Here is a 22,105-nt window from a genome sequence, read left to right on the forward strand (position 1 = left end):
AGGAAATCTGATCTGTTCTTAGAAGCAGCTACCAGTTTGTTTTCCTCCCTTTGATTAACCACCATGGCCCTTTATGTGGTTATAAGACCAGTACTGATGAAACTGACCATCATACAACTCTCTTAAATCCCGACCCCCACCCCCCAACCAGGCTTTCAAAGTTTCATCTTAAATTGTATCACTAATGTTCGTAAATGATAGAGAAGAAAGTTTTAAACAAGTTTAAGTAAGATGCTTTTATTTTTGAATATTCCTTCCATTAGTAGTTCTTTTCCCAACCACAGGATAATTTAAGCAGATTTTCTAATCTGGCAGAGGGAGGAAAGGAATGGAGAAAGTAATATCTAATCCTATTTTAAAATAAACTTTCAGCTGTTTACCATGTGACTTCAACTATTCATAATTTTTGAGTAACAGTAGTTTATTTTCACTGACTACACTAAGAATTCACTTTTGGCAACAGAATCTGTGTCAATCACTGCATGACACTGAAATTACAGCTAAATAAATGAATAAAGTGAATGAGTCAACAAGAAAAAGTAATCCAAATTACTGAACAGAATGGTAATGCACACAATGTACAAAGTACAACCATCAAGTTATTGTAGAACTTACACAATAGACAGCATAACATTTCCAACAATACTCAGAATGTTTTGTAACCATTTTAAAACTGACTTTAGGTGCCAGTTTACAAGTATGCACATCTAGGTTGCTTAAAATACAAAAACTAAAAATTGGTTTTGTACAACATGACTGATCCCCTGCATTATTCACCAGCGTTTTCAGCGTGACTTTTGGCTTCTGAAATCACCAAATAAGTAACTAAAAAGGATACAGCACTGTCACAGTTAATGTCATTCAGGTAAGTGTACCAGAGCTCTGAAGCTCAAAACCATTCCAGGAAGTAATTTAAGTGTATGGCCTACAACCTCCAAGTTCTGTGTTTAAGTTCTAATGCTTTAGAAAACAAAACCAGAAAAACAGGAATACTACCTTTAAGGTCACACTATATAAAGAAAACTTATTCCCTAATCCAATAACAATAAACACACAGGACACAAGCCCTAGTATAAAAGAGTATTTTATTAGAACTCTTAACTGGAATAACTTTAAAGAGTACTCCAACCAAATTGCCTCCCATCTTCATTTATTCTATATACATTTACTGAACCCTATCAAGTGCCAGGCACTGTAATAACATGGAAAATAAGGCTCTAAAAGCACAGGTCCTGTCTTCAAAAACTGGACAACATAACTGAGACAGATTATAGAAATCAAATAAAAATAAAGTTTAAGTGTTGACAGAGATACACAATTGGGGGGGGGTTAATTGGAAAGACTTGCTCTGATGTCTTAAGCACAAACAGAAGTCAGCCAGGACACAAAAGGAAAAGCATTTCAGAAGAAAACCCAAAAGAAAAGTGTGTGTAAAGATATGGAAGTGAGATATCATGGTCCTTGCCTGGAAAACCCCAAACAGTTTGGTATGAAAAACACACTAGTATGTGTGGAGTGCAAATAGGGTGTGTGGCAGGCTGCTTCCAGAAATACAAAAGAAAGACACAGGAAAAGACCAAATCAAAGACCCTTGTAATGCTTAAAGATGTGGATTTTGTTCTTAAGGCAATCAGAACCATGATGAATAATTTTAAGCAGGAATAGGACATGAATACTCTTCCATTTTAGAAAGCACCCTGATAGAGGAATTCAATTTTTCAACCTATGAGTTTCAGCTGCCTTTAAAAACCCAAGTGGAGCTGACCAGAAAGCAGGGGGATTTGATTTGTTTATCATGAGTGTGCATGGATGAGGGGTGGTGACCCGTGGCTATCAAACAATATCTGGAAATCACCAGCCTATGAGAAGACATGAAAAGGTGTGGTTCACATTACCTGAAGAGCGAATATTTATAATAGGGGGTGGGGGGCTGGGGTGGTGATGGCAGCAAAGAACTAAAAAGCAAAACAAAATGAAACCAAGATCTCCTCTCAAGGATGCAAATAACTATAATCAGAAATAAAAAGAGGGGCATTACTTCTAACCCCACAGAAATAAGGATTCTAAGAAGACACTATGAACAACAGCAGAATAGCTGGGATAAAATGGGCAAATTCCTAGAAACACACAAATTATCTAAACTGACTCAAGAAGAAACAGAAGACCTCAACAGACCAATAATCAAATACCCTTCAACAAAGAAAAGCCCAGGGCCAGACAGCATCACTGAATTTTACCAAACATTCAAAGAAGATGTGCGGGTTTGAATGTATCATGCCCCCCAAAATGCCATTATCTTTGATGTAATCTTGTGTGGGCAGATGAATCAGTGTTGATTAGACTGTAATTCTTTTGAGTGTTTCCATGGAGATGCGACCCACCCAACTGTGGGTGATGACTCTGAATAGTTTCCATGGAGGTGTGGCCCCGCCCACTCAGCATGGGCCTTAATTAGTTTACTAGAGCACTATACAAACTCAGACAGGAGCGAGCTTGCCACAGCCAAGAGGGACACTTTGAAGAATGCATGTAAGCTGAGGGAGGAGCTGAAGCTTACAGACATGTTGGAGATGGCCTGTGAAAGCAGACTTTTGCTCCAGAGAAGCTACAAGAGGAAAAATGCTCCAAGAGCAACTGAGAATGACATTTTGGAGAGAAGCTGAAGCCTAGAGAGGAACATCCTGGGAGAAAGCCATTTTGAAATCAGAACTCCAGAGCAGATGCCAGCCACATGCCTTCCCAGCTAACAGAGGTTTTCCGGATGTCACTGGTCTTCCTCCATCCTGATTGTTGATGTGTTGCCTAGAACACTTTATGGCCTTAAGACTCTGTGTAACCAAATAAACCCACTTTTATAAAAGCCAACCCATTTCTGGTGTTTTGCATTCCAGCAGCATTAGCAAACTAGAGCACAAGGATTAACACCAATCCTGCTCAAACTCTTCCAAAAAAAACTGAAGTGAAGGGAACATTCCTACTTCATTCTATGAGTCTAACTTCACCGTAATACCAAAGCCAGATGAAGATATCACAAGTAAAGAAAATTACAGACTAATATTCTTTATGAATATAGATGAAAAATCCTCAACAAAATACTAGCAAACCAAATCCAATAGCATGTTAAAAGCATTATATACCACAACCACGTGTTATTTATCCAAGGAATGTAAGGTTGAGTCAACATAAGGAAACCAATCAATGTAATACTCCAATTAATATAATCAAAGAAAAAAAAAAAGTCATTTCAATAGACACAGAAAAGGCACTTGACAAAATCCAGCACATCTTCTTGATAAAAACACTGAGAAAACCAGGAAAAGAAGGAAACGTCCTCAACATGATAAAGGGCATATATGAAACACCCATAGCTAATATCACACTCAACAGTGAAACTGAAAGCTTTTCCCCGAAGATCAGAACAAGACAAAGATGTTCACTTTAACCACTACTATTCAGTGTTGTACTTAAAATTCTAGCCAGGGTAATTCAGTTGGGAAAGAAGTAAAACTTTCCCTATTCTCAGGTGACAAGATCCTATATACAGAAAATCCCAAAGAATCTACAAGAATGCTACTACAGCAATAAAGGAATTCAGCAAAGGGGCATGGTACAAGATCAACAGACAAAAGCCTGTTGAACAATCTGAAAAGGAAATTGAGAAAACAATTCCATTTATAATAGCCACTAAAATAATCAAATATCTAGGCATAAATTTAACCAAGAATGTAAAGGACTTGAACACAGAAAACTACAAAACATTGCTAAAAGAAATCAAAGACCCAAATCAATGGAAGGGCACATCATGTTCATGAACTGAAAGGCTGAAGACTATTAAGATGTGAATATTACCCAAAGCAATTTAGATATTCAACGCAATCCCAATCAAAATTCCAACAGTCTTCTTCAGAGAAATGGAGAAACCAACCATCAAATTCCTATGGAGTTCATACAGAGGGACAAGGGGCCCTGACAGCCAAAACCATTTTGAAGAAGAACAAAGTTTGAGTCCAGTGGAACAAAACTGAGAGTTCAGAATACACCCTAACATCTATAGACAAGTCCATTCAACGGGGGAAAGAACAATCTCTTCAACAGTGGTGCTGGGAAAACAGGATAGCCATCTGTAAAAGAATGGACCTGGACCTGTACCTCATATAAAAAATTAATTCAAATGGATCAGAGGCCTAAGTATAAAACCTTTAAACCCCTAAAAGAAAACATAGGGGAATATCTTGAGGACGCTGTTTGGCAATAAATTCTTAAACTTTATACCAAAACCATGAGTAACAAAAGGAAAAATAAACTGAACCTCATCAAAATATAAAACTTTTGATCATCAAGGAACATTATCAAGAAAGTGAAAAGACAACTTACAGAATGAGGGAAAATATGTGGAAACCATGTTATCTAAAAGGGTTTAAAATCCAGAATATGTAAAGAACTCTTACAATTCAATAGCAGAAAGACAAAAAGCCAATTAAAAAGTGGGCCAAGGACTTGAATAGACATTTCTCCAAATTATATGTACAAATGACTAATAAACACATGAAAAGATGCTCAACATCATTAGTCATTAGGGAAATGCAAATCAAAACCACGAGATACCACTTCACACCCAGCAGATGGCTAATTTAAAAACAGAACAAGTGTTGATGAGATATGGAGAAATAGGAATGTTTGCACAGTTGATGGGAATGTAAAATGGCACAGCCACTGTGGAAAAGTTTGGCAGTTCCTCAGAAAGTTAGGTATAGAATTATCATGTTACCTAGTAATCTCACTTCTAGCTATATACCCAAAAGATGTGAAAAGCAGGGACTCAAATAACTGTACATCAATGTTTATACTAGCATTATTCACAATAGTCAAAAGGTGGAATCAACCCAAGTGTCCATCAATAGATAAATGAACTAAAAAATACAGTATATACATACAATAGAATATTAAAATTCAGCCATAAAAAATTAAGTTCTGATACATGCTACAACATGAAAGAACTGTGAAGATATCAGGTTCAGTGACATAAGCTGAGCAAAAAAGGACAAATATTGTATGATCTCGTATATGTGAAATAACTAGAATATGCAAATTCATAAACAGAAAGTAGATTACAGGGTACCAGAGACAGGGGTGGGTTGGAGAATGGGGAGTTAACACTTAACGGGTACAGAGTTTCTGTTTGGGGTGATGGAAAAGTTTTGGAAATGGATGGTGGTGGTGATAGCACAGTACTGTAAATATAATTAGCACCACTGTATTGTACATTTGAAAAGTGTTTAAAAAGGGAAGTGTTATGTTGTATATAAGCTATCAAAGTAAAATTTTAAAAAAATTTTCTTATCAGTCTGTTAGATAAATCCTACATCAGGAATCATAAAGGCCCAGTTTAAACCCCAAAGACTCAGAGACCTTCCCTGATGAATCCCAGTAAGATTCTTTACATCCTCTGAACAGGATTTATTGTCTCTACCATGTACTCATTCATTCCATGCCTAATTGTTCACATCTCTGGGTGCTTTATAAACATTGCTCACTAAATTTTTATGTCTTTTCTTTTCAACAAGTTTGTTAAGCTCCGTGAAAACAGAAACTTCCATTAATTTAACCAGTGCCTCAAAAAAGAAATGACCGATCAACAACACTACTGACGAGAGACAAAAATTTACTTTTTCTAAACTTTAGAAAGTTTCATGTACCAGGTTTTATTCCTCTCACAGAATGATGCATAGAATATGATGCTACTGCTGGGAGGGCACAGTCATGTTTCAAGTATGTAGACAATGAACAGAGGCTGAAGAGAGGTCATATCTCTAGAACATGCAACAGTCTGCAAGCAAAGAGCTGAAATATACTTAGGATAAAACATTACTGGAAAAATAAATAAGAACTACAAACAACATGAATGAATCTCACAAACTAACACTGAACGAAAGAAGTCACACCAAAAAGTGTCCATACTTTAAAGAAACTTCAAACACAAACAAAAGTAACCTCTAGCATCAAAGTCAGGATAGTGGTTTCCTCAGGAAGGGAAGCGGATGACAGTGACTGGAAGAGTACACAAGGGGCTTCTGGGGTTCTGGCAATGTTCTGTTTCTTAATCTGAGTGCTGGTCACATGGGTGTTCTCACTTTGTGAGAATTCATCAAGCCTTAAATGTATGATTTGAGCACTTCTCTCCAGGTATGTTACAGTTCAATAAAAAGTTTGCTTAAAAATAAAACAGGTAAACAAAGAGAAGGCGGGTACTAGTGATAGGGAGCATAAAAGATACCTAAATACTATATTTTGGTAAACTACAGCTACTTGGGAGTACAATTCACATTTTTATTATGGAATTTCTTCAGCAATAAATGTATGCCAAATTAATAAGTATACATAAGTGAATCCATTCGTAACCTCCCACTCTGATGACTGATAGAATATACTAGCCAAGTTAGTTGGCCTGGGTTTCATCTATGACATGCAACTAAGAAAAGTTTAGTAGCCTGCACACAATGCTCCAACTTTAAAACCTGTCCCAACCATATGAGTTAAACTGACACACATAAACCTATGAAAGCAAAAGAAAGCAATATTACTGTTTTTCCTGAAAAGGTAAAAGCAGATCTCAATGCTGTTTATAAAGTAGTTACCCCACCAAGTTCCCATTACTCTACAGAGTTCCTTAATTTTTTCATAATACTTGCTGGCAACTGAAATTATCTCATTTTTATGTTTACTTATTTTCTCTTCCTCTCCAAATTATTTTAAACTCCCCAAGAGCAGAAACTTTGTCTATCTTTACAATACTGTACACCCAGAGTCCAGATGGTTTTGTGCTCAATAAAAACTTGTCAGATTACCACAACTACCCAGGTAATTTACTTTATGGACACCAAATACGTAAGTCAGTACCAATATGGCACTAAGTTCAATGTAATAACAAATACAAACTAAATCATTACTTGGTTCCTAGTAAGAGTACTCTTTAAAACTGCACCAGCTTTTGCAGCAGTTTTAAGGTCAATAAGGTTTAAGATTTGGCAATTTGGAAGGTAGAGATAATTTTTAAAATGTATTTTATGGAAAGTTTCTGTAAAAGACAAATGCTATAACTAAACCAATGTGACTGAAGGAGTAAAACCAGTGCGGTGCATATTACCAGGGAATGTGGGAAACAGGCCTGACTACCAGTTTAGGGACCTCCTCTTCTTTCTGGGAGCTCTCCTATCTGAAAAACATTCCAGGACAATGCCCTTCTGAAGCTTCCATCAAAGATCAAAACTTTCACATATAACTAATTATGCTGTGTTTTCCCCTAAAACAAACAAAACAGTTACTTCTAAAGTACGTCACTACTATTCAAGAGATTTTTAATTGTTGGAGTATCTGAATGTAAGGACAAAAAAAAAAACAAAACCAAAATACAACCGCAAAGAATCAGGGAGTTCCTTAACAAGGAAAACATTTTACAGTAAAATACCACCTCTTCAGACCTTCAGTTCAATATCCTGAGTATCAACCTTTTTTAAAAGCCAGTTATCTCTAAACATAACCTAAATACACATATAAAGCAATTCCCTCACTTTCACTTGTCTGTAAAAACTCTAAAAACAGTAAACTTTTCAGAGGGATTAAATAAACATGACTTCAATTCAACACCATGATAAATCTAGAGATGAATACTAGAAAAGTTCTAAATCCGTGGTAATTATCCAAAGCAAAAATTTTCTTAAGTTTTCAACTGAAATTAACAGCTAAAAGTCAAAATGGAGTACCAGTATAAAAACAAACAAACAAAAAACACTCATCTACAGAGTTGAGGCAGTGTCTTGGTAATTTTTATTTTACAATAAAGACATTATTGCATTTAGAGCAATAACAAGACCACTAAAGTAAAATATATTAGATTCATCACCAATTATAGAAAGTCACTCTGCCCAAAACTTAAGAAATTCAACTTAAAAGAACAATGATTAGATATATTCATGGAATTTTCTTCTTTTTAAAGCTGGTAGCCTCTTTATTGAGTCTGGCAAAAGATGGCAGGAATGGTACTTTGGCTATCAACTAGGAAAGGAACAGTGTCTTTTCCCCACCCACTTGACACCTTACACACACACACATGCAATTTTATTTTCTACCTTGAAAGGCTTTGACTATACATCAGCACGGTGCAGAGGTAACCTTGGATTATTTACAAGTTGCCAGTGACTCTTCCATGCTCTAGTGTTAAACACTTAAAAGTATATTATAGAACAAGGATGAGGGAACCATTTGAAGCAATGGGGATGTTATAAAACTAAATTGTGATATGGATGCAAAACTCTGTAAAATTACTAAAAATCATTTAATTGTACACTTACAACAGGTGAATTTTGTTACATAAAGTATAAATAAAGCTATAAAAAAATAATAACCAGCAAGGAGTAGAGTGGGAAGTTATAGTTGGGGGTGGAGTGGGGATGTGTATCAAAGAACCCAGAGAACCAATACATAAAATAATACATCTAAAATGTAGCTCTCTTCTGCCCTGAACTCCGAATAGCCTATTAAGTGTGCCCTCCTTCTCTGAGAGGCTCCTTAGTATCTTCTTACCTTCCTTTCATTCTGCTCAACGCGGCACCAAGAAGAAAAAACATAGACCTCATTCTGAATCGCCTTCCTGATTCCACCTGTAGAATTAGATACATCTGATACATACAACACTAGTAGTGAAAAGCTGGCAGACTATTTTGTAAAAATCAGTTCCACTTGTCCAGAAGAAATGGAGGGGAGGGGATCCTTCTAATTGATTCCCACAGCCAGTGTGCTCTGACCTCCCATAGCACTTTTTTTAATTAAGACTTTATTTTCTAATACAGATCTGTCTCAAAACGACAATGGTTACAAAAATGATTTTCTCCACAGCAAATGCAATCTTGCTCAGAAATGTTCACAAAATCTCCAGGCATAAAACTGGGTCCTCAACTTTGGAAACTATCAGGAACTGAGCCACTCCACGCTTAACTGGAACATACCAGTTATGTTTCTGTTCATCTGAGCCAGATAGTGGCTCTGCAGTCAGGGGCAGGAAAGGGGAGAGGATGAGGACTGTGGGACCCCATGTGAGGCAACTGGCTGCACCCCTGATCTTACCAAACCATCTGGTAAATGGGATCTTGTCAATTGCTCACAAGTGAGGAATAACACTGTGAAGACCCAGGAAATTGGAGCCACATTCTTTGTAATTGGTACAACCACCCTCAGAAAAATGAAGGGACATATGCAAAGACATCTTGGATTCATGTGACAAATACGGGCAGAAAATATGCCCTTTGAAATTTCTCTACCTTAATTTATGTAGCATATATTTATGCCACAGCACTTTATTCATACCTCTCTTGAGCCATTATAACTTGGATTACGGTCATCAGGGCATGTCCTGTCAGCCTTTAACCCACTAATGCTTTGAGCATTATCTTTCACACCCCGGCAATTTATAAACATATATGTACATGGTAATCACGGCAATACTGTCCTAATCAAATCAAGGAATACCAATTGTATCTTCAAAGGGTCAAAAACAGTTCTGCATCTTACTGGACTACCACTAATTCAAAGCTGGCTTCCTTGGTTGACCAGGAGATGGTGTTGACAATTATGACAAGAATGATGAGCAAATTCCAAAATGACTACCGGCTAGCCAACAACTAAGGGTGTTTGCTAATACAGAACACCAGCTCAGAGCAATAAAACCCAATTTCCATGCCAGTCTACAGGCTAGAAAACCCTTTCTAAAAAAAAGAAAGGGGAAAAAAAAAAAAAAGCCCTCTTAAAAAAAAAATTACAAATTTTTGGCCCATTACCTGGCACCCAAAAACCAAACCCAAAGAAAAACCTAAGCTGTGTCTCACAAAAAGTTTCTACTGTCAGCAATACCAAGTCTGATTAATACTATGTAAGACATAAAAAATGTCAAGCTCATATCAAAACTCTGAAATTCCAGAAAATGACAAAAGGCCCAAGGAAAAAAACAGTAACTAGTATCACAGAGAAAATAACAGGACAATTAATATATTGACAGACAGATGAAAATCTGTCAAATTTACCTCTCCACATGAAGTCCATCAATAGCATAATATATGTAAAGCCAAAATGTTATCTGCATTCCAATTAATGATGAGTTTCGGAATAGATCAAACACATCAAAATATTAACACTCACAAGAACCAAGAAGAAACAAATTTAGGCTTTTTAAAAGTATCATGAATTCACAGTGTTTAAGTCTGCAAACAAACTTCTGAAATTTGTGCTCAAATCTACTCAATGTCAGAACCAAAAAATTATACAAAGGCCCTTAAAGATATTTTAATTGCTTACAATTTACTTGTTTAAAAACTGAATAATACTGTTATCATCTGTGGCACTAAAAACACCTTAAACATCTATATTGTTTTTAAAGTCAAAATCTTCCATGTACTACCAAAAAGTTGATGAGTCAGATTTTTTTACACAAGTAGAAACTGAAATGCATTTTATTATGAGATAATTATTCCCAGCAATAAATCAGATGTAAACTTTTGGGTTTGGTTTAAGTTTCCCTTCACCAGTAAGGTCCTCAAGTTCTCAGGAGTTTCCTAGTAATTTACTTGAACATCATATACGGTAACACTCAAAGTAAAACCACAATAAAGAGGTTTGGCCTCTGAGGGATTCTACGTGTAAAAGCATTACTCATAAGTAATATATAATCACTATTGCTTTAAATAACAAATACATTTTTAAACTTTAATGCCATTTGTTGGAATTTCCTATTTTAGATAGCAAAATACAATCTATTAAATCACCCCATGGGATGTTTTTTATATTACCTAAGTCGTCTACAATAATACAAACATTTTACATAAATTCACTCTAAAAAACTACTCAAGGGAAGATATTTTTGGTTCTTGAGTATTTTTATTCAAAAATCTCATTACTTAAAGAGTTAGTGGAATTCACACAACTGTTCTACCAGTAATTGAACCAATTAATGCCACAGTTATATTCTTTTAGGTTGCCCAATGACCTATTTAACCCCAGGTATAAATAAAGCAACAAGACCCTAATAGAACACACTGGTTTAGTCAAAGAACAATATTTTTCCAGTTGGATCTGTGGAGTACTACCATAGTCATATCTGAAGGCCACCAATTCAATAACAAGTACCTGGCGAAACGAGACTTTTGACCATCAACTTTAAATACACCCAAAATTCACTCATTCTCTTTCTCACTTTCACACACACACACACACACCCCAACACCTGTCCATTAAACCACACCAGAAACAGTTAACTTCAAATTCTATCACCACTGAAACAAATTCCAGATACCAGTTAAGAGAAAGGCTGACCGGAAGACTACAAAACCAGCCTTGACATTTCATCCAAGTATATGGAAATTTTAAACCTGGAGTAGTCCAACTCGTTGTGATGCAAGACGCACTTTACTACCTTCATCTCAATGAAAAGAAATTCTTTCAACATTCTTTTCATTATAATAAAGCTTTAAAGGCAATTTCGATTTAGCTACTCTATACTCATTCATCACCATTTTGCAAAACCATCCTCCACAGCACTCTGCATAAGCTAATCAGAAACAAAAACCTGACAGAGCAGCTTTCCAAAAAAATGCACTTTCCTTATCAAACCCCAACATTTATTTTCAAGTGTAAGAAAATAACAGACATTTGCAGCCCGAAACAGGAAAAGCACAACCAGCATTACTGTATTAGGGCCAGTAAATTTCTTAGAGAAGGGAAAAATAAGTCAGGACAAGCAAATTAAAACCATTCTGCACATGACAAAAGTAAAAATACCCTAACTTCATATAATCCATAACAAAAGCAATGCTTCCTCTCTTTTTGATCCAATACCAAAATAAGCAAATAGACACAAGTGTCGAATAAACCCAGGGTCTGTTTGAAATAACACGAAACCCTGGGAAAATTCCCCCCCATAAACCATTTAGTGAACACGAGTTTTTGCACCCAACGTTCAATACACACAACCAAAAAACAAAAAAACCACCACTTCCCACTCCTCAAATGCAGACAAGGTCGCAATCAACAAGTTGGAAAGAGGGTAGACAGTATGGCTCACCACCTCTCCCCCATCTTAGAAAAAGTCATTTAACAAAAGGTAACACAGATCTTTAAGTACCTGGTGGAGGTGCCTTTCCTCACATCGCAGATGCTGCATTTAAAGGCTTCAGCGCTGTTTCTGAAGGTACAGACGCTACAATCCCAAAAGCCTTCGTCTGCGGCAGGTTTCGCTTGTCTTTTTGGCCTTCGGGGGAGTGGGGGAAAGGGGAGCGAAGGGGACGGGAGCAGGAAAAAGGGGAGAAACAGCACAACACAGACGCTGGTGAGCCGTCGTAATTTCGGAGGCATCCAAGGCTGGAAACTTCGCTCGGACGACCACCCACCCACCCTTTTCGGGGAATGGAAAAGAGACCAGGGGAGGAGACGGGGCGCCCCCATCCGCACCCTGCAGACCCCGGGCCCAGGCGGAGCCGCTTGCACACCCGGCGGCGGCGGCGACGGCGCCCCGGGAAGGGCCGCGGCGGGCGCAGGAAGCGGGCGGACTTGTGGACTTGAGCGTGGGCCTGGGGGGGGCCGGGAGGGGAGCCGCGGGCCGGATCTGGAGGGGGCGCGTAGGGGCAGCCCGAGGCCGACGGCGGGGAGTGGGCCGTCTCTTTCCCTCTCCCCTCCCCTGCTCGCGCCCTCCCTCCCTCCCCACCTGGTTAAATCTCCCTTTGTCTGGGAGGAGTGGCGGCGGCGGAGGGTGGCTAAGGAGGAGCCGCCATGGCTGCGGCGCGCACGGCCGCCGGCCCCGAGCGGGAGCGGGAGCGACACCGCCTCCCGCCGCCGTCGCCACCGCCACCGCCCGCCGCCGCCGCCGCCGCCTTCCCCCGCCCCCGGATCTCCATCTTAGCAGCGCCTCCCCCGCCCCGGGTGACTCCGGGCCTAGTCGTTCGCCGGCCCCCGCCCGCCCCCAGCCCTCCCTCCCCTTCCGCCCCCTCAGCTCGGAGCAGGTACCTGGTCGGGCTCTTCTTGTCGCCCATGGTCATGGATGGGCTGTACCCCCGCCCCCCCCCCAAAGCCGAAACCGGCGCCGCTCGGAGGAGAAACGCCGTCCGGGGAGTCGTCGCGGACCGGCCCCCCTCCCTCCCCCGCGCCCGCCCGCCCGCCCTCAGCCGCTGGGGCTCGAGCTCCGGCCGCCGCCGCCGCCGCCGCCGCCGCCGCAGCCGCTGCCAGTCTCCGGACGAGACTAGTCCCCGCCAGCGCCGCCTCCGCCGAGTGACTGACGAGGGGCGGGGCCGGGCGCCGCGCGTCACGAGCCGTGCAACCAATGGGAGGGTCGCGGCCGGCGCCGAGAGGGCGGGGGCGGGGCATGGGGGTGGGCGGGGAGTGGCGGACGTGGGCCGGGCCGTCGGTGTGCGTGCCCGGGAGTGTGTGCGCGCTGGGGGCGCGCGTGCCTGCCGGTGGCCAGGCGGCCCGGCGCGGCAGAGCGTGCGAGCCCGGCGGGGCGCACGTGGCCGCGCCCGGGAGCTGGCAGGCGGCTTCGGCTGCGCAGGGCCGCACTGGCGGATGTCGCCGGGACCCCAGCCCCGAAGCTGCCTGGGAGAAGTAGTTATGCGCAGTTTGCGTGCACCACGTGAGCTTGCTGCGGCTGGGCCCCTGGCGACGCCTCGAGGCTTGGAATCGGCAGGGCCTCCCTTGGCCCGGGTTCCCCTGCGCCGCACGGCTCCTCTGCCACGCGGAGCTTTGTATCAGCCTTTCCTTAAGTTCCTGCTTGTAGCTGATACGCCGACCGGAAGCCCCTTCCCGGGACCCTGACTCGGGAGGGAACTAAGCTCGAAGGGTGTGGCATAATTAAATGGCCCCAGAGGCTGGACCCTGAGTTCTTGCGTGCAGGCTCCCCCTTGCAGACCCCAAAGCCTAAAACAGGGCTTCTCCTAGGGAAGTTGCTATTCAAATCCTGGTGACCACATACCAGCAGTCTGACCTTGTGCGTCAGCTCTTTCATCTCTAAAATGGGGCTAATAGCCATATTCGTAGGGTTGTTTTGAAAGTTCGGGTATAATGCATAGAAAGTATGCAGGTCAGTGCCTGGCACTTAGGAAGGACCAGTTGGTGGTATTGGGTTGGGAATAATAACTGGGCCTGGGTTGTGCACCATTTCCCCTGCATTAAAAGATTCTTGAAGGTGAGGAACAAGTAGTACCCTTCACTTTCTGCCCTCCTCCAAGAACTGTTGCCAAATTGACTTGAACGTGCCTCAAGACCCTCTATTGTCAGGCACTGGGGAGCCATGGTAGGGTGAGGACCCCAGAGGACGAGATAAGAGATGTGGCTGAGCTGAAGCCCTGGGTGGGGAGAGAAACAGGATAGGTTGATGCTAGAAGTTGGGGGTGGGGTGGGGGTGGGAGGGTGGTGGGATAAGAATGAAGTAGGGCTGGAGATAAGACAGACATTCAGCATCCACTGATAGTCCCGGTTTATATGCAAACACAAAATGGGTTTGTTATCAGGATTGCTCCTTGGAAGTGAAGCATACCAGAGTGTGAGACCTGGGAAGCTCACAGAGACTGAGTGCCCAGGAAGCAGGGAGTCCTAGGATCAGTCCAGGGATCAGAAGGGAGAGTATAAAAAGAGGAGGAAATGTCAAAGATAAGCTTGATCAGCACAGGTTGTCCTCTCCAGGCAAGCGCACCCTGGAGGGGCAGGAGGAGCAACTTTGTTTAGCAAGGGTCAGCAAACACCCTCCCACCACCACCCCCAACCTCATCCCCCACCCCCCGCCCCGGCTTGCTCTTAGGAGTGCAGGGAGGAGAGGGGAGAAAAGAGGCAAGGATCCCAGTGGGCAGAGGTTGGGGGGAGAGGGGCATGCACACAAGACATGGCCCAGTGCCTGAAACCTTGGCCTCTGGTGTCTGCTTGGCATGCTCCCAGGACTCTGCCCCTGGTGTGAAGGTACTGAAAGAAAACGGGCATTAAGAAATCCCAGCTGGAGGAGTGGCATCTGGGGAGAGAAACTGGGTAGCTGGAGGTCACACGTAGCAGGAAGGAGACGGACATCATCATCATCATCATTCTTCTTATTTACATAGCGTGAAATGTGCAAATATTCAGTGTATAACTTGGTGAATTTTTTTATATGTCTGCGCTCTTGTAACCATCATCCAGATCAAAATATCCAACATTTTTATCCCTTAGAGAGGTTACCATCCCCACCCCCATGCCCACCCCCATAGGTAATCAATCACTATTCCAACTTCTGTCACCAAAGATGAGTTTTGCCTGTTCATGAACTTCAAACACATGAATCCCACTGTATACTCTTGCGTCCAGTGGCTTCTTTTGCTCAACATAATATTTTTGCTATTCATCCATGTTGTTGCCTATGTTGGTAGATCATTTTAGTTTGTTTGCTTAAATGTGTAGAATTTCTTTGTAAATGCACCACAATTTATCAAAAGGAAACATCTTTTTAAAATATGTTCATTTGTACCCTTTGTCTGTATTACCTTTTAAAAAAAGTTTTTAGAAAGTGATTAACAACGACCAAAGAAAATCTCCAGTAAAGAGAACTGATTTCTAGGAACTTATCAGACCCGTACATCACCATGTGGTTGTAACTTGCAGAGGCTCTAATTTCCTTCAGATGTTGGAGGTAAGTATATATTGAAAGTCTCCTAGTTTCAGGAGCCAGGCTAGAATTACATCTGGACAGCATGGCTCTGGAGCAGGATGGCTCTGGACAGAAAACACTGTGATTCTAGAGTGGGGGCTGTGTGGGGAGCAAGTCTTCCAGGGGGTTGCCTTGGATGAGTATGAGGTGAGTGAGGAGAGAGGGTAGCGAGAGAGGACAGAGCCCCTCGCCTGCTCCAGTGATCTGTTCCCTATCTCAAACTTCCATTTTGTGTTTCATTTGAATGAAGGGTTCTACTGCTTTTAAAAAGCAGATGCTGGTTAGAAGCACTCCCCAGTATCTGGTGTAAATGATTCCACAGATACACAGGACAGATTAAGAGACCCCATCCTGACTTCTTCCCCCTGGTTTGCTGCACCTCAGCCACAGTGGCTCCTTCACTATTCCTGGAACAGTCCTGCTCTCCCTTCAGAGCCTTTCCATTTGCTGCTCCCTCTCCTGGAATGCTCTTCCTCCAGATACCCCATGGTCAGCTGCCTCGCTTCCAAGGTCTTCACTCACAAGTCACGTTCTCACGGAGGTTTTCCCTGGTCACCCCATCCAAAAGGTCATACACCAGCCGGCAACCTGATGTTCCTCGCAACCTGATGTTCCTCTTTCCTGTTTTATTTGTTTTCTCTGTAGCATTTATCAAAATCTAACATACCATGTATTTTACTTATCTTGTTTGGTGGATCTTTGTCCCAGTAGAATATAAGCTCCTAACAGCAGGGATTTTTTTTCTGTTTATTTTTCCCCCCGCTGCAATATGCCCAGTGCCTAGAAGAGTGTGTGGTATACAAGTGTTGAAGAGATTTTTCCATTTATCAATGATTTATTGAGCAGCAACTATGTGCCAGGCCCCATGCAAGGGATGGGAGAAACACATAAACAAGATACACTTGATCCTGAATTTTAGAGAGTTTACATTCTCTTTGGGGAGCCAGACATTTTACACGCGATTAATTACAATTGTGACAATTGCTACAAAGACAAAATAGAGGATGCAAGTTGAGGGGGGAAGGGAGGAAGGGTGTCAACGCAGATGGTCAGGAGGCCTGCCCTGAAAGTGGAAGTTGCCTAGGAGGTGAGCAGGTAAGAGCTTTGGGGGCGGGGAACAGGTGAAGGCAGGCCCCTGTGGCTGGAGCCGGGAGGGAGAGGAGAGCTGAGGCTGGAGAGGAAGAGCTGGCTGCTTTCCCTATAGTAGGGCAGGCGGAGTTGTGAATGAGGCCTTTATCCTGAGTGCCGTGGAAGCCACTGATGGGTTTACTAAGAGTAGCTGTCTACCCAGGACTGTCCGTGGGCTGCCTTAAAGAACAAGATGCTGGGAGAGGTAGACCCCTGGGGTGAGGGGTGGCCTGGGACGTGGACCGGGAAAGACGGTTTGGGGGAGAGGGGCGGGGGGGAGGGGGCCCTTCTTCCAGGAAAGAAGAGAAAGCTACTGGTGTGTGTCAAAAGAGTCTGTCTCCTGCCTTTAAATTTGCAAGTATACCTCCGGGCAAAAAACCTCAATATTCGCTAGGAATGGGACTTTAGGAAAAGCCAATAAAGGTATTATAAACAAGTGAGAGGAATAAAGCCTTTCCCCAAATACCACAGGGCTCCACCCACGCTACACTTTCTCATAGTCTGACTCCTAAACAGTGGTCTAGGGTGAGGCTTTCACCAATCTGCAGTGAAATGAGAAAAATAAGGGGAAATGAGAAAAATGAGTATATTGCCAACAGTTGATTCTTGGGAAAAAACTTTTTTATTCCGAGATTATGTTCTTCCATTTTGTTTTTTTTTTTTCTTGGAGAGTTGGGTAACTTTAAATGTCCCTTCTTGAATGGAGTAATGGCAATAGTACATGGTACTTGCCTTTCTTAAAATGTCCTTGATTGGCAAAATCACAAGTTGACAGTTCTATGTTGGTTTCCCAACCTTCTCCCCCTCACTGATTTTTTTTTTCTTTGACGTTTTAAGGGTACCAAAATCTAAAGGACAGTTTTAATGCAACTTCGAGAGCTAGTGTAATTGAGAGGAAGAGGAAGGAGGAAATGGTGTCACTAGGTGACTGGAAAAGTCACCCAAGAAGGACTGATGCTAGGAAGGTTAAGATTCTATCCTAATTACTAAGATTTAACACCCTACCTTGTACTGAATGTTACTTCAGAGGTTTAAGAGAAAAGAAAAATGTTTCCTGGAGCAACTAACTACCTGGAGTGTCTTAGGAACTGGGGACAACCTCACTCAGTTCACTTAGAGTCTCATGGCTTGTGCTCGTATCATTAGGGACATCTGTAGAGAGATACTAAAGATAGGATTAATTCCTTAAAAAGCAACGACAGGGTCAAAGAGAGGTAGGGGTTCCCCAACCATCTGCGTTTGAAACTTAACCAGATTTTGCAACTAGATACAGTGTCACCTGTGCATGTGCTTATCAGAGATGTGAAGCTTTATTGATCTGCCTTTTCCACAGAAGGAAATATCACAAGTCAAAATTGTCCTAGGTTCTACTTCACACCATTTACAAAAATTAACTCAAAGTGGATCATGTAAATGTAAAACCTAAAACTGTAAAACTTATAGAAGACAGCATGGAAAACTACCTTTGTGACATTGGGTAAGACAAAGATTTCTTAGATATGATACAAAAAAAATTGATCCATAAAAGAAAAAGTTGATACTTTGGACTTCATCAGTATTAAAAACTTCTGCTCTTTGAAAGACACTGTTAAGAGGAAATGAAAAAAGACCTTGAAGACTGGGACAAAATATTTGCAAAATGCATATCTGATAGTGGACTTGTAACTGGAATATATGAAGAACTTTTATAGTATAAGAAGACAAGCAACCTAATGAAAACATGAGCAAAAGATTTGAGAAGACATTTCCCCAAAGAAGATACATGAGTGATTAATAAGCACATGAAAAGGTGCTCAGCATCATTATTCATTAGGGAAATGCAAATCAAAACCTCAATGAGATGCCAGTACGCATCAGAATGGCTTAAATCAAAACCCTGACACCTCCAAATGCTGGGGAGGGACTGTGCAGTAACTCTCGTACATTGGCTGGTGGGAGTGCAATATGGTACAGCCCCACTGGAGAACAGTCTGGTGGTTTCTTATAAAGTTAAACATAAACTCACCAGAGGACCCAGCCGTACCACTCCTAGGGATTTACTAAGAGAAATGAAGACATATGTTCACACAAAAACCTATACTCAGAAATTTATAGTGGCTTTATTCATAATCACCAGAATCTGGAAACAACTCAAATGTCCTTCAGCTGTTACTAGATAAACAAATTGTGGTACATCCATACCATGAATTACTACTTGGCAATAAAAAGGGACCACACTTCTGATGCACAAAGCAACATGGATGAATCTCAGGTGCATTTTCCTAAGCGAAAGAAGCCAGTCTCAAGAGGACACTTACGGAGTTATTCCATTTATCTTACATTCCAGAAAAGGCGAAACTATAGGGATGGAGAGCAGATCTGTGGTTGCCAGGGGCTGGAGGGGAGGAAGAGTTTGACTACAAAGGGGCAGCAACAGGGAACTTGGCGGAGGAGATGGAAATAGTCTATATCTTGATTCTGGTGGTGGTTACATGGTGAAGTACATTTGTCAAAATACGTAGGCCCGCACACCCAAATGGGTAAATTTTACTGTATGTAAATTATACATCAATAAATCTAACTTTTTATCCTTCTGGATTGGAATGTTCCCTAAGCCTGTACATTGCATATTACCTGCCCCTTTAATAGTAATAAATCAAGAGCTAGCGTTTTGTAGTTTTGCTGTGTGCTTAGGCACTGTGGGTAACCTATGCTTTCCTGAGTGTTCCTCTTTTTCATTAATTCACCCAGGTACCCAGGCTTTGTAGGGAATTGAATCATGTCCCCTGCAAAAGACAGATTCGTGTTCACATCTTAATCTGCATTCCTCTGGGTGTGAACTCATTGTAAATAGGACATTTGAATCATTAGTTATTAGTTATTAATATTAATTATTAGTTACTAGTTAATGTGTAGACTCATTGGTGAATAGAATCTTCTTCATAGATCCTATTTGGATGAGGCCAAGTTGAATCAGGGTGAGCTTTTATCCACATGGAGTCTTTATAAGTAAAGGAGATTCATACAGAGTCAAAAGAAACCAGAAGTCAGTAGAAGCCAGAAGTTGGTGGAAATCAGAGGTGCAGACACAAGGAGAAAAGAGTCAGCCTCATGGCAAAGGACTGCCTGAACGCTATGGACTTGGAGAAAGCAAGCCCTGCCAGTGCCTTGATGTTGGACATCTGGCCTCCAAAACCATGAGACAATAAATCCCTGTTGCTTATGCCAGCCCACCATGTGGTATGTGTCACAGCAGCCCTGGCAGATGAAGACAGGCCATACTCCTTGGTTCATCCCTGACTCCTCTCTTTCCTTCATACCCTGCACCCATTTCATCAGCAAATCCTTTTACTGAAGTTTAGGTCAACTTCAAAATTTATCCTGACTCTGACCACTCCTAATGATCTCTATGACCATCACTCCAATCTGAGCTAGGATCATCTTTCATCCCTTAACTGGCCTCCCTATCTTGCCTTTGCCCCCTCTACCTGTCAGGACATGCTAAACTACGCTAGGGTTACAAACAAGGCCCAAATCTTTTAGGTTTTGTTTTTGCTTAGTTTTGTTTGTAATATTCATTGTGGTAACAGATATAAAACATAAAAATTTCCACAACCCCCTAATCTTAGTGATTTCTCCCAGCAATGGTTGCCGCCTTACTGAAGCTACCAATCTGTTGCAGGTCAGCTGCAGCCCTGTCCCACTCCTCCTCGTTTTGGACCCCAGGCTGAGACGAAGCAGCCACCCCGTTGGACATTGCTGGTCACTCTGCAGGGGGCTTTTTCAGAAAGACCACACACTCACAATTAAATTTTTGGCCCAGAAGTGGCACACCATTTAAGCTCACAGCTCACTGGTAGAATCACATGATTGTACCCAAGGACAGGGGCCAGGAAGTGCAACCCCACTGTGTGCCCAGGAGTTTGAAGAGCTGGAAATATTTGAGGATCAGCTTCATGATTATTCCAGTTGTTTAAAGTCTCCCCTCCACAGTGTAGCCTGAAGCCTCTTTTTAAGACATAAATAATAAACTCACTCCCCTGCTCAAAATCCTCCAATAACTTCTCTTGACACTTAGATTTAAATCCAGAATCTTGACCCTGGCCTTCAAGGCCTGCCAACTTCATCTTCTTCCAACCCCTTCACCCGCACCTTGGCTCCACCCACCCTGGCCTCTCACTATTTCCCAATGGCACCTAAGAACCTTTTTACCTGTTCTCCCCCAGATGTTCCCATGGTCCCATCTCTCACATCATCCAGGTTTGTGCTAAATGTCACCTCTTCAAAGAAAGAGAAGACCTCCCTGTGCCGGTTTGTAACTGTTATATACCCCATAAAAGGCCTAATCCAGTCTTGTGGATGCAGACTTATTGTGGGTGAGACCTTTTGACTAGATTATTTCCACAGAGGTGTGGCCCTGCCCATTCAGGGTGGGTCTTAATTAGATCACTGGAGTCCTTAAAAGATTTGAGAGCCCACACAAACCTAGATGCTTGGAGACGCTTGGAGATGCAGACAGAAAGACATTTGGAGATGCTAAGCTAAGAGATGAAGCCCAGGGTTTGCCCCAGAGAAGCTAAGAGAGGACCCCTAGATACTTATAGAGAAATGCCCTGGGAGAACAAGCAAGGATGCACAGAAGCTGAGAGAGAGAGAAGCTATGAGAGACAGAAGCCCAGAGACATTTTGGAGAAAGCCATTTTGAAACCAGAACCTGGAAGCAAAGGACAAGCAGACGCCAGCCACGTGCCTTCCCAGCTGACAGGTTTTCCCGATGCCATCAGCCTTTCTTCAGTGAAGGTATCCTCTTCTTGATGCCCTAATTTGGACACTTTTGTGGCCTTAGAAATGTAGATTTGTACCCTAATAAATCCCATTTGTAAAAGCCAATCCATTTCTGGTATTTAGCAAACCGGAACACTCCCTAAGTAAAATATCTTACACAACATAAGTTGCAGTCACTCACCAATCCCTTACCCTGCTTTATTTTTCTTTACACTCTTATCACAACCTGGCATTATGTTATGTACTACTTGTTTGTTGCCTGACTCCACTAGAATTTAATTTCTATGTGGGCAGTGAAATACTTTGTTTGCTTCTGTATGCCTAGTGCATAGAACAATGAGTGGCACATAGTAGGAACTCACTAAGTATTGTAGAATTAATGAAGTGCTTTTACATCAGCTACTCCATTGAATCCCCAAATAACCCAATACTACTGCATTTGACAGATGAAGAAACCAAGTCAGAGAAGTGAGTTGACATGCCCAAGGTCAGGCAGAGAGTTAGAATCCAAAC

General features: G+C 42.0%; 1 protein-coding gene across 1 annotated transcript in view; it reads right to left on the reverse strand.

Moving 5' to 3' along the window:
- LOC119507231 (RING1 and YY1 binding protein) overlaps nt 1–13,154 on the reverse strand; it is an 83,012-nt gene extending 69,858 nt beyond the window's left edge. The window contains exons 1-2 of the mRNA XM_037800364.1: nt 13,045–13,154; nt 12,167–12,292 (exon numbers count right to left, since the gene is read on the reverse strand). Coding sequence (XP_037656292.1) covers nt 12,167–12,292; nt 13,045–13,076 — 158 coding nt within the window. The 5' untranslated portion in view covers nt 13,077–13,154. The remainder of the gene's footprint in view (nt 1–12,166; nt 12,293–13,044) is intronic.
- Between the last annotated feature and the right edge of the window lie 8,951 nt (nt 13,155–22,105).

Source organism: Choloepus didactylus, chromosome 1, assembly GCF_015220235.1.
Source record: "Choloepus didactylus isolate mChoDid1 chromosome 1, mChoDid1.pri, whole genome shotgun sequence".
Lineage (NCBI taxonomy): Eukaryota > Metazoa > Chordata > Mammalia > Pilosa > Megalonychidae > Choloepus > Choloepus didactylus.